Below are 12658 nucleotides of genomic sequence, written 5' to 3' on the forward strand. Positions count from 1 at the left end.
ATGCTCTAATTTTTCTGAAATTGTCATTAAATTAAAAGTTATAGTCGAATTTAGAAATGTTGTTCAAGAAATTTAAAATTGAATTTTACATTGATTTTGCATAGTACGAAAGATAATGAAACTACTCAAAAAACAAGACTAAAAATTTCCAAGTGAAAAAAAAATTGAAAAGCCATAAACTTAAAATCAATATTGCAGAATTCTTAATCAACAGTTGCAAGTTAAGTTTTTAAAAAAAAGAATTAAGTAAGAAAGTTTAAAAAATGTGCAATAATTTATTCACATACTGTATTACCTCGCTAAGGGTGTTGCCAACTTTAATGAACTAAAGTTAATTAGGAACGTTAAAAGCAATACACGTGTACTTAATTCTATAATCTCATACCATGTATTATTGTATTTTTATTTGTTTTTTTAATATAAATTACTAAGTTAGCTTTAACGAAAAGCTATCTTGTTACGATATTATAAAATCTCTTTATTATTATTTTTATTATTAAATCTTCTTGTTTTATTTAAATATAATAATGATATCGTATAAATATTGGTAATCGTATGAAATATCATTTAGTAATGAACTTGATCTTGTAAATGATAAAGGTTCTTCTCTTTATATTATATTTCGTTTAATAAGTATTTAAGTATGGAATTTTTATTTAGAAAAAATATTAATACTATAAGTGTTCTAACTGTTATATGGATAATACCTTTTATTTATTCTGTGAATGGAAAACGATTAAAGAAAGAAAGTGAAAGTATATTAACATATGATTTTAATAATATTCATGAATCAGATGTTTTTGAAGACTTGATGTTAAGAACAGTAAGCTTATAAATAATTCAATATTTATTATTACTTATATAGTGAAATATTTGTGTTATATTTAAAAGTAATTAATTTTGAGTTGAGAAATTGTATTTAAAAAGTAATTAATTAAATTTTAGTTAATGAAGTATGGAAGCAAATAAATAGACACTCAATTTTTTTTAAATGTTATGTTAAATATTATTTTAATTCAATTAATGATATTGAAGGTTTTCTTAAGAAGTACTTTATGTATATTATCTGGAAGATGAAGATACTTGTATCCAAGCATATTGAATTTTTGAAATATACACAATATACCATTTAAATATGAAAATTGTATTAATAAATATTTTAAAGGCAATTTAAAATAGAATTTGATTATATACTTGAATGAAATAATAAATTTATTTTATTTTATTTTACACATACGCATAAGTATAAGTTTACATTAATTATTAATATTAATAGGGTAGAATTAAAAAAAAATTAATGTAGATAATTAATGTATTATATATATTAATGAATTAATAACAATTATTAATGAATAACTAATTAATAATAATATTTTTGTACTAATTGTAGAAAGAAAGAAGCGGTAGAAGAGGACGAGGCGGTATTTTGTAAGGGGTACTTTCTTTGAAAAAAAATAATTGAATTGTTAAAAAATTTGTTTTCATTCTCATTTGTTTAATTTGCCGTTTTCTTTACATTTTTATTAGAGAAATTTGTTCATCGAAATAGAGTGCTGATTAGCCATTTTTAAATTAAAAATCTTTCGAAATAGATTTCAAGTATCTCTACAGAGTTTTTTAGACCATTGCTATTACACTTATGCGAAAATTTTTTAAAATTTCGTTTACAGCCATTTTAATCTTTTAAACATTAAATTTTTATTTTCATAATGATAAATTCAAATCACGAAAATTATAAAAACGTAAGTTTAATATACTATTTTTTTTAATTAAAAAATTATTATTGCGTCTTCAAGTAATTAATTGTTTTAAATTCCAAGAATGCTCCTATAATTTCCGTAAAAAGTTTTACAATTAAGATTATGTAAAAATAAATGTATTAAGTAGTGAACTAATCTATTTTTGCCTTTCTTACTCGTAATGTATTTTTAATGTATTGATTACGAAATAGTTTTAAAATAAGAGATTGCGCGGGAAGCGTGAAACGCTTATTTCAAAGGTCTTCTTACTATGATTTTTAAACGGCAGATTTTTACAAGTTATGCTATGGCTGCAACAATTTAATTTATTCAAAATTATATTTGCAATCCACATAAAAACTAAATGCGCCTTGTTCCTTACCATAATCGAATCCATAAAAATTTCTTGAAAAAAAAAAACAATAACTTACATCAACTTCTTTATATAAGTAAGATTTGCTTCGAAAGCATGTGTAATTAAACAAGAAATTTTTAGAATCTGTTAAAAAGTAGTTCTTGAAGGTATGTTAATAAACACATATATAAATTATTATTTTTCAAAGTTCGAAGTCGTTTCATGTAATTTTATCCTAATGGCTTGATTGTGCTTAAACTTAATAAGGCATATAGAAAGACTGAATATTTGTGCATTTTTAATGACTTTTAATTAGTTAGTTAAACTTTTATAAAAAGTTCGCAGTGTGTATATCTAATTAATTTAATCATCATATATTTATATTTTAATACATAATTTATATTTTAATTTGAGTAAAGTTGATAAATTAGAACAGTTAAACTTAAATATATAGAACTTAAATAATTAAATAGATTGGATAACAGATACTTACACTGTAATCATTGCCTGATTTAATATTTACGTTTAAAAGTGAAATGAAACATGGTGACAATATGCTTTTATAATTGAAAGAACTAAGTTCATGTGCAACAAAGAACTAATTAGGTATATAATTATAATTAATTTAAGTATGTACATTTTTCTGTACGAAATAAATAAATAATTTAATGAGCGAGAACTGCATTTAAAAAGACTTTTAAATAATAATATGTCAAAGAACTTGAATTTGTGCAATATTAAGATGTTCTAGAAAACAATTTACAAGCAAGTATTGTAATCATTGATTTATTAAGCATTCCGTTTATTAATTGGAGTTAGTAATCGTTGCCATTCATTTGATAACTACAACAAGACACACATAAATTAGTTACAAAATTAATAAATTATCTCAACAAAATACAAGAATAAATGACAAAATTCCTTGAATAAATTGAGGATTTCGCAAAAATTGCATTATGCTTTAGAATTTTAAATATTAATGATATTTTCATTAATTTACAGAATTTCAAACTTGAAATATTAAAAAAAGCAGTAATTTCAAACTCCTCGTCCTTATTTCTGTCCCTTATGTTGTTTACCAATAATTTGTTTTTAATTAAGTTTCATTTTATACCGATTGCAAATAATAACAAAGAAAAAAATAAATTCCGAAAAGCAAGTTTTGTATATCCAGTTTTGACTGTACCATATTCTTCTTTAATAGGGTAATAATGTAAATCAATCTAATTTAATAATGTTAAATTAGATATTATAGAAATATGTTTTATTTTGTAACTTTAAATGTTAATTTTCTCATTTTAAAATTAGTAATGAGGCAGTTGAGATGCAATTATAAATCAAATTGTAATTAAATTGTTATGTGTATAATTATACTAAGTTGTCATACTTGTTCTTACTTAAGAACAAAAAGTCTTTTAAATTCAATAATTTTTTATTTATTAATAAGATTAATGTTCAAATAACTCGTGTTAGCAGTTATTGTATTAATTTGACTTGTATATAGAAATAATAATGAAATGTGCCAAGAAATAAACTTTTGGTGGCATTGTTTTAAAAAAGGCCATATTGTAGTTTTTGAATACATGAACAAAAAAAAATAAAATGATCTTTATAATTTTTTTCATGGTATTTAACTATACTAATGGCCAAGTTATTTATTATCTTTCACTTATGCTGATAATTGAATATTGTCACAGATTTTGATAGATTACACATAAGCTTAATGATTTTTAAATTTTACTTAAGTATAAACTTTGAATATTTTATTATATTTGAATTTCTAACTTTTTTCAGTTTTAGTTAAATTTTTTTTTTTTATGAAATACTAGGCAAAAATGTGATATATGCATCAATTTCACAAATCGAGTTTTCTGTATCAGAAAAGCCTATATACGTATAATAGAACCAATTTTCAGCCAGAAGTCTTTTGTTTGTGTCTGCTTTCGTAAAGATAAAGACTATATTTTAATAAGTTACCTTATATTTTATTGTTACTCCATTGTTTCAAGTCTGCTAATTTCACCAGTACAAAAAAAATGCAAAGGTTCGTAAGTGCAATTTCTATAAATACTAAATTAACGCAGAAAAAAAATGTTATTTTTTATTCTTCTTAAGAATCCACCTTTAATCAATGGGTACATTAAATAGTAGTCTTATAAATATGCAATAATGTGATTATTTTTAGTTTGCATGAGAATCTATTGATAACTGCATATATTAATGCAAAATTTGCAATTATATTTACAAAGTAATAGTCCCAACATATACGTAATTGGTATATTTTAATTACAGGAACATTTTAAAAACAATTTGTGGGCTAATTTTTTCAGGTTAATTCAATTACTTTAATAGTTTATTTGTTATACATATGTATATTATAAATGTAATATTTATAATATATGTAAGTGCAAGTTTAATAATCTTTAATATAATTAATTTTTTTTTGATTTTTTCGAACTGTTAATTCAATATCTATTACAGTTTAGTAATAATTCTGTGGCGAAAAGGCAAAACTATATAACTCATAGAATTAGTATTCAATTTCTTTATCATTTTACGCCCGCATATAGTGAAAAATGAAATATATCTAAAATCATTGTGGATAATTGCATAAAATGCTCGACTTACAACTTAGCACAAGATATCTGAACAAGAGAAATTTTCTGAAGTTTTCATAGCTTGGCTTCCGTTTTGGATGCCAATCAAAATTAAAATTAATTCACCTACTTGCGAAATATATTGCCGTAATATGTGATATACCTGCATAAGTAATTCAAAAAGGAATAATGTGTACTTACCAACAGATTAATGTGTAACAGATAACGATATTTTTCTATATTCTTTTTTCGACGGCCGACGGACGGTACTTATGGATACGATCTTAAATTATAGTCATTTTCGGCCCACTTAAAAACTGGTTTTTATTTTTAGACAAACGAGACTAACAAGTACCATATATTTCTCCTTCTGATAGGTTGTTTAATTGAAAAAATAAGATACAAAATTTAAAATATTGATAGCTTTTCAATAGGTTCTATTGTAAAAACTTTTCTTCTAATTTGGAGTTTTCAATGTTATAAGAAACTGAATTTGTTTTTGTTGAAACCGGATAAAAACAAACTCTTAATTTCTCTTCTTTGGGAAACATAAAGTTCATGTGCATTTAAATTTAGGTGAGTTAAATAAATAGACTTATAGGTAAGTACCGCCGGACCACATATACTTTTAAATGAACAAAAAGTTTTATACATGTGCTTTTGATGTTATATCAAAATTCGAAACTGTTTTTTATAAAAATTTTTAGTAGTTGGGCTACTCTATTTTTGTAATTACAAGTATATGAAATATAAATTTATTAAAAAGTAAGATTTAATGAATGAATGTGCAATATCATGGCTTCTGTAAGAAACAAAACGCTATCAGAAAATCAAATTATCTGTTTTTGGATATTTCTTTAGACTTTGACTTCCTTTAGATAATACTGATATTCAGTCTTTAATTTTGAAGAGATTCTAAATAATGAATTTCATAATATAATACAAATTGACGATAATAATAATCTTGAGAAGCTATTTGGAATTACCGAACGGGAGAATGAGAATGAAACTGAAAAAATTGAAAAAAGGGAAGATATTGAAACTTCAAAACTTCAAAAGGAGATACAGAAACTTCAAAATATTTCTTACCGGGGGCACCATTTCCAGGAATTTTTGATTCTAATATACCACGCAATGGATTTTTTTTATATTTGTTGAGGATGAAATTGGGATACAATGATTCCCAGTTGGAAAGATTACTGACACATTTCTTATAATCTTGGTTGTTGGTAAAACCCTGAGTCGGAATAGATTCCATCAATACCAAATGATAACGAAGACCTTATCAAACTAGGACCAATGATGAATAATATTCATCATAATGAATTCTAAATAAAACATTTAATTCTGTTTATCATGGAACATAAAGCAGATAGCAATACTTCTTTTTAAAATATCTAGCTTAATCAACTATACTTCAAGGTCATTATAAAAATTTATTGAAAATATATATTTTAAGCTTCAGGAGACACACATACTCACGTAATGAAATAGCAACAAGAATTGTTCTTTATTATTCTGGTAAAGGTAGAAATAAGAAGTACAGTAATTGACTAACTTTCCAGTTAATGTAAATCATAGAGACTGTAATTACTTTTTTTTTTATCTTATGTTTATATAGGTAATATGTGAAAAAAAAAAATGCTTTAGTGTAGTACACTTAAAAAGCTCCTTTCGAAATTTAAATAATCAATGAATTGTTAAGTTTCAACATTACTACAATGCTAACTTAAATAATTCAAGTTCAATAATAATCGTTGAGAAATTTTCTAGATAGAAATAAAGCTTTCTATTCTTCCCTTTATATTATAATTTATGTACATACATAAAATAGATGTATGTATAAGAATTATATGGAATAAACATACTTATCTGTACATTAATATATCATAATATAACAGTATTTAGACATTGATATAAAAAAATGATTATAATATTATAACGTTATATTAAATCTAGTAAGAATGTTTTGCATTTGTATTGCATAATATGTACACCCAACTAATAGTAAATGTGTAAACATGGCAAATTTTTTGCAGGCACGTGCATAAATAATGCACTTATGAGTATTTATGTAAATAAAGTTGACTAGAATAAGAGACTAATTATTATATAGGTAACACAAAAACAAGAATAGCTTTTTAATTTCGCAACATTAAATTTAAAATATATCAGTTTTAATTACAATAATTACATTATATTTTATGTAATTAAAATATTATATAAAAAAATAAGACAACAGCATTGCATTAGATATAAATTTATTTTATGGATCTTTAATGAAGAAAATATAGTATATATATTATAGTAAGTTGTCTTTTAAGTAGCTAGTTACATGGTCATAAAATTTTAATTTAATATAGACGAAATAGGAAACTATTTCGTAGTAGGCGTATTTTATTTTTATTTTATAAACAAAATTTTTTTCTATTAAGTTGAAGTTTTAAAAAAAAAGCTTATTATTTAAAAAATTATGTGTTTTTACGGTAACATTTCTGAATTGTACGTTTTTCAGCCTGATTTGATCCGGAAATATAATTATCCAGCGGAAATTCATGATGTTTTAACTGAAGATGGTTATATACTTGAAGTGCATCGAATCGCGAACCCAGGTAAAACTCCAGTTTATTTACAACATGGTTTTGTCAGTTCTTCGGGTGAATTTGTTCTTTATGGATCAAAAACTAGTGCTGGTAAGAAAATATATTTGTTCGGTTTTGGTTTTTTGAAGAATAAACTTAATATGTAGGCTTACTGTTTCCTAAATTTTGTGTATTTTGTACAATTTTATGATTACAAACTGTAACTGTTAATTTTATTAAAAGTTGAAGTATGTCTTAGTTTAGTTTATTATTTGGGATAAAAAATATTTTATTGAAACTTTGTTAATTTACACAAGTGATGAAATAACATGTAAACAGTTAAAATTGCTGTTTTTTCAAAAATTAACTATGAATATTGAACTTATTATGACCAAATAATTAAGTTTTTCATAGCTTCGTCTCCATACCATCGAAATTTTATTAGTGCATAATAGTTAGCCAGTTTTAGAACAATGCACTTTCAATTTCTGAAAACACGAAACTATCGAATTATTTTACATATTTTATTATAACATACGTATGTATATATCGGCGGTTAAAATTAAATAAAAGAATGCATAGTAAAACAAAGAAATTAATAGTACACTTACAAAATGGCGGTAAAAGATTGTGTAAGTCATTTTTTTTTTGTTTCCTTCACTCCTAGGGAAGCATACGGCCAGTGCATTATATCATGCCCTGATTTCATAGCGTCATAGAGTTAACTGGGTAGGTGACTAGCCTGCTGTAGTTTTATTTATATTAAATATTTAAGTTTATTAATATTTACTGTAAACACAAAGAAATATCTTAATTCGAAAACAGTTTACTTTCTATTAATGGTACGAAAAACATGTGTAATTCTTAGATTTTGTACTTTACTTTTTACAGCTTTCCTTTTACACGATGCAGGATATGACGTTTGGATGTCTAATCATCGAGGGAACCGTTATAGTAAGCGCCACGTAAAATTAAAAATGAGCGATCCAAAATTTTGGGATTTCACGCTAACTGAATTAGGAAAATACGATGTAAAAGCTACAATTGATTATATAATAAATACAACATTATTTGATAAAATACATTACGTGGGTAATTCTCAAGTAAGATTACAATGGTACTGTACTTTTTTATCTTATCTAATCAAAATTTTATTTTTACTAGGGAAATCCTGTCATGGTCATACTTTTAGATGATAAGCCTGAATATTCCGATAAATTGATTAGCATACAAGGTTTGGCTCCAGCTGTTTATTTCGAACATCTTACAAGTCCAGCAATGAGGTTTTTGTTGAATTTGTTCATGAATAACAAGGTGATTTTCTTTTTTAAATGTAATCTTATTATTTACGTGGAAGATATTCACTCATACATTTTTTAAGGCTTATTTTGAAATTGCTGGAGGATTCTTTTTCCCAAATATGGTGGAATTAGGTTACGGTCCAGCTATTTATACGCTTTGTAAGGATGGAACTTTTACTCAGCAGATGTGTGTTGAAATAATTAAATTAACAGTCGGCCCTGTTACTTCAGGAGAAACCAATATTGTAGGTTAAACAAATTTTAATAAGACAAAATAAAAAAAATAATATTTTTACATAAATTAAGACAAGATTACCAGTCCTGTTTGGCCATTTTCCTTCTGGTGTTTCCATAAAGCAAGCGTTACATATGGCGCAATTTGCTGTAACTGGAGAATTCAAGAAATACGATTATGGTGAAAAAGAGAATCTAAAAGTATACGGAAGTAAAAAACCGCCATTTTATGATATAAAAAAAACAAGAGTGAAATACAGTATTTATCATTCTTCAAATGACCTTTTAGTTGTAAATAAAGATGTTGAGAGATTTCACAGTGAATTACCAATGCCACACATGAAATATCTATGTGATGATTTTGGTTTCAATCACGCCGATTTCACAGCTTGCACGCATTGTGATAGGTTTTATAAGGAACGGGTTTTGCCAACTATGAAAATTGCTGAAAATAATAATTTATAGTTTATATTGATTTTGAAGCTGGATTCTGAAAAACTAGTACAAAAAAATACGCTGATTTCAATTAGTGACTATATTATTTAATTTTAATGGAATTGTTAGTGTGAAAACCTTAAATTTAGCTAAGATTGGAATTATTGTATATAAAACTATTATTGCAATGGGATAAGATTAATTTATATTTTAATATTTCAAAAGAATCTCTAATTTTGCGTAAAAATCTAGTTATAAAACTTAGAATTTAAAAGTCTAGTTAAAAATTATGCTATTTAGTTAAAGATACTATAATATATAAATTTTAAAATTATTTTAAAAAAATGTATATTTATATATATATATATATATATATATATGTGTGATATAAATTATATATAATTATTTAGCAGTTATACGATTGGATATTATAAAATTTTTTTACATATACAAATATTTTACAAAAAAAATAAACATATCACGAATTTTTTATATTAAATATATTTTCAAGTCTATGAAACATTGTCTATGTGACATTTGATAAAATAGAAAATATGTGTATAACGATGTCAATATATGGTTTTCCAATGAACAGGCTTTGATACTTTTAGATACAATTTTAAAGGCAGTCACATATAATTCTCGTTTACACAAATCAGTAAAACTAATATGTCACCCATAATACAATATGTGTATTGGTGGTAGGCCCTTAATGATAAAAAATGATAATGTTTCCTATTTAAAATATCCAATTTGTTTAATTAGTATTGTGCGCATGTACTCTAAATAGAATGTAAATTGACAAAATGTGACAAAATATAGGCAGAATAAATTGTGTGTAATACCCCGGTATTAAAAATCTTGTTTAATCTGCTCAATATAAATATATATGGATTGATTTTTTGTGTAATACGATCTACATGGGAATCCCCTTTCACTCTTTTATTAATTTTTAAACTTAGGTAATTAAAAGTCCTAACAGTTTTTATTTTTTTTTAAAAATGTCGAAATTCTCAAAAATTTTATTTCCAAATAGCTTGATTTTTATTCTAACTTTATTTAAAAATAATTTAGGTTTATCTAAAAATTTGAACATTCAACTAGAGGAACATAGTTGAGACTGACTACTCTCTGACTCACTGAAATTTAGAATTATCTCGAAATCCGTGTATGACATACAAATTATCTCTAAAAAATTTGAATCTAAAACTCGTATATATTCATTGATTTTAATTTGTGTATCATCAGGGCAACTTTTTTTCTGATTCAATTACATTATGATAAGAAATTAAATAATTACATCCGCTCAGCCTATGGTACAACCCAAAACGTTTTTCTAAATTGTTAATATAAATGTTTATATTTTCCGGGTAAAAAAAATATTCAATATCGAATTCGAAAAAACTAATATTTCTTCATTCAATCATTGCTTTATATTTTACAAACATTGGTTTTGTATTTTCGTAAAATTTTAAAGGTTTTTTTTCAAAAATATCTCCAAAATAAAGACTTTTTAATGCTACTGAAGTTTTTACAGTTTTTTTCATATTTTCCAAAGTTCACAAAAAAAAAATTTAACTAAAAAATTAATTTAATAGGTAATACATGGTAACTCTCCTTTGATGACAGAACATTTTTGATATTTTTCACTGTAACGCAATTGATTCTAAATTAGATGTGCATATGGCTTATAATATTATATCTATGCTTTTTGAAATTTGGACAATTAAAGCGCAAGATATACTAGACGGGTAAACACGGATTATGAAAAATGTTAGTAAAAGGGAGTGTTAGTGAAAGTACCTAATAAGCTGTCAACATCGTCCCCATACAAAAATTTTGCGATCGATTTGTACCAGCTACATCTTTTCAACTTAAAAAACCATTATATCGAACTGTCTATTCAACATGTAATTAGTCAATTATTATTATAAAATGTTCATAACATTTGCAACTTTTATTGCCTGAAACTTGTACTATTTATACTAAATGAATCATTTCTGTTAAATACAACAGTTTAATAACCCCATTAAGTGATTAAACTTTTGTTTAGATTTTTACTTTTCTATAGTTTAATTAAAACTTATAGTGATGTTTTTTGAATAATTTCTTTAATTTAAGTTAATTGAAAAAGTTTAGATGTTATAAACCAGTCGTCGTTTATTGTGCTTTTCAAAGGAAGATTAAAAAAAAAGATTTACATATATTATTATATTAATTTCTGTAATTAACAAGTTGTCTAGTAAAACCATAAAAAATAAGTAAAGATGCATTGATTAGCTTTGGTTTGCTAACACTTGTAGTTCATTGCTCGCTAGTCAGTAGAAGCATTAGATAGTAATAAAGAGGTAGTAAATATTCAATTGACAACAATTAATATAATACAAAATACTAAAATTAAACAAGCGTTAACATCTGGTCATATTATATGAATTTTATAACTTTCAAGAATAATTTTTATCATTATTCATTTCTTAACGCTTTGTTTTGTAATTGCTCATCATAAAGTGATCTCTGCAGTATTGTAAGTGATATCTCTTCTGGTTTATATTTAGTATTTTCAATTATAAGTACTTTTATTAAAAATATCCATTGGTCTGCTATATAAACGAAAAATTATTGTGTGAGTTTTCTAATAATTTAAGTTGGAAACAATACCGTGAACCAAGTTTTTTTGGGTTTTAAAATCTGAGGCAGCTAAATTAATAAAAGTTAAATAAACATTTTCTCCTTGTACGTAAATTAAATTTGCTCTCTAAAACATAGTATGTTTAAGGTAGACTTCAATTTTGAGAAAGCTTTGTAAGAACTGTTTTTTTCCTTAAAAAAAAAACTAAACGACAATAAAAAATTTAATAAAGCTGACATTTATGAGTTGAAAAAATTTATATTGAATTTTTTCTCGTTATTAATGACATATGTATGTACGTAAAGCGATGTTAAATTGAAATGCCAAACAACTTTAAATATTAAATTTTAATTTAAAATTTTTTAATTCTATTTTAAAAAGTAAAAATCACCTAAAGTTTTCACATAAATGCCCACATACCGATATATTATTACTGTTTTCTTATTTATATTTGGTTAGGCGACACATTATAAAACTGAATTAGAATAAGAATTTGTTAAGAATAAATAATTCTATATCATTGAATAAAGGTTATCTTCGGAATTGCAACTACGACGTGTCAGACACATTGTATCATGTTCTGAAATATCCACAAAGCTTTTACGATGTGTTGTGTTTAGAATTTATTTGATATTGTGAGATCTGCGACCTTGTTGCCACTGAAACATCGATTTTTTGCGATTTAATAAACAACCATACAACCAGTGACCTACCTAGAAAGCGGTAGGTCACTGGTTCGAGTCCAGTTCGGGGAGAAAAATTTTTTAATGAATTTTTCTGCCTTTA

The 12658-nt window shown here is 24.7% G+C and overlaps 1 protein-coding gene across 1 annotated transcript; it reads left to right on the plus strand.

The window, feature by feature from the left end:
• Nucleotides 1–655: 655 nt before the first annotated feature.
• On the plus strand, nucleotides 656–9526 carry LOC129611358 (lipase 1-like). Its single transcript, XM_055524466.1, has 6 exons — nucleotides 656–823; nucleotides 7207–7384; nucleotides 8165–8376; nucleotides 8438–8587; nucleotides 8655–8819; nucleotides 8881–9526. Exons 1-6 carry the CDS (start codon nucleotides 812–814, stop codon nucleotides 9271–9273), a joined length of 1110 nt encoding a protein of 369 aa, XP_055380441.1. The 5' UTR covers nucleotides 656–811; the 3' UTR covers nucleotides 9274–9526.
• Nucleotides 9527–12658: the final 3132 nt, after the last annotated feature.

Source organism: Condylostylus longicornis, unplaced genomic scaffold (genome assembly GCF_029603195.1).
Source record: "Condylostylus longicornis isolate FDR11 unplaced genomic scaffold, ASM2960319v2 ptg000004l, whole genome shotgun sequence".
Classification (NCBI taxonomy): domain Eukaryota; kingdom Metazoa; phylum Arthropoda; class Insecta; order Diptera; family Dolichopodidae; genus Condylostylus; species Condylostylus longicornis.

Bases quoted from the DNA above. Each gene is read 5' to 3' on its own strand.
- LOC129611358 (XM_055524466.1), top strand. The intron at 8,588-8,654 runs GTGATTTTCTTT...ACATTTTTTAAG, and splicing joins ATTTGTTCATGAATAACAAG to GCTTATTTTGAAATTGCTGG. The intron at 8,820-8,880 runs GTAGGTTAAACA...ACATAAATTAAG, and splicing joins CTTCAGGAGAAACCAATATT to ACAAGATTACCAGTCCTGTT.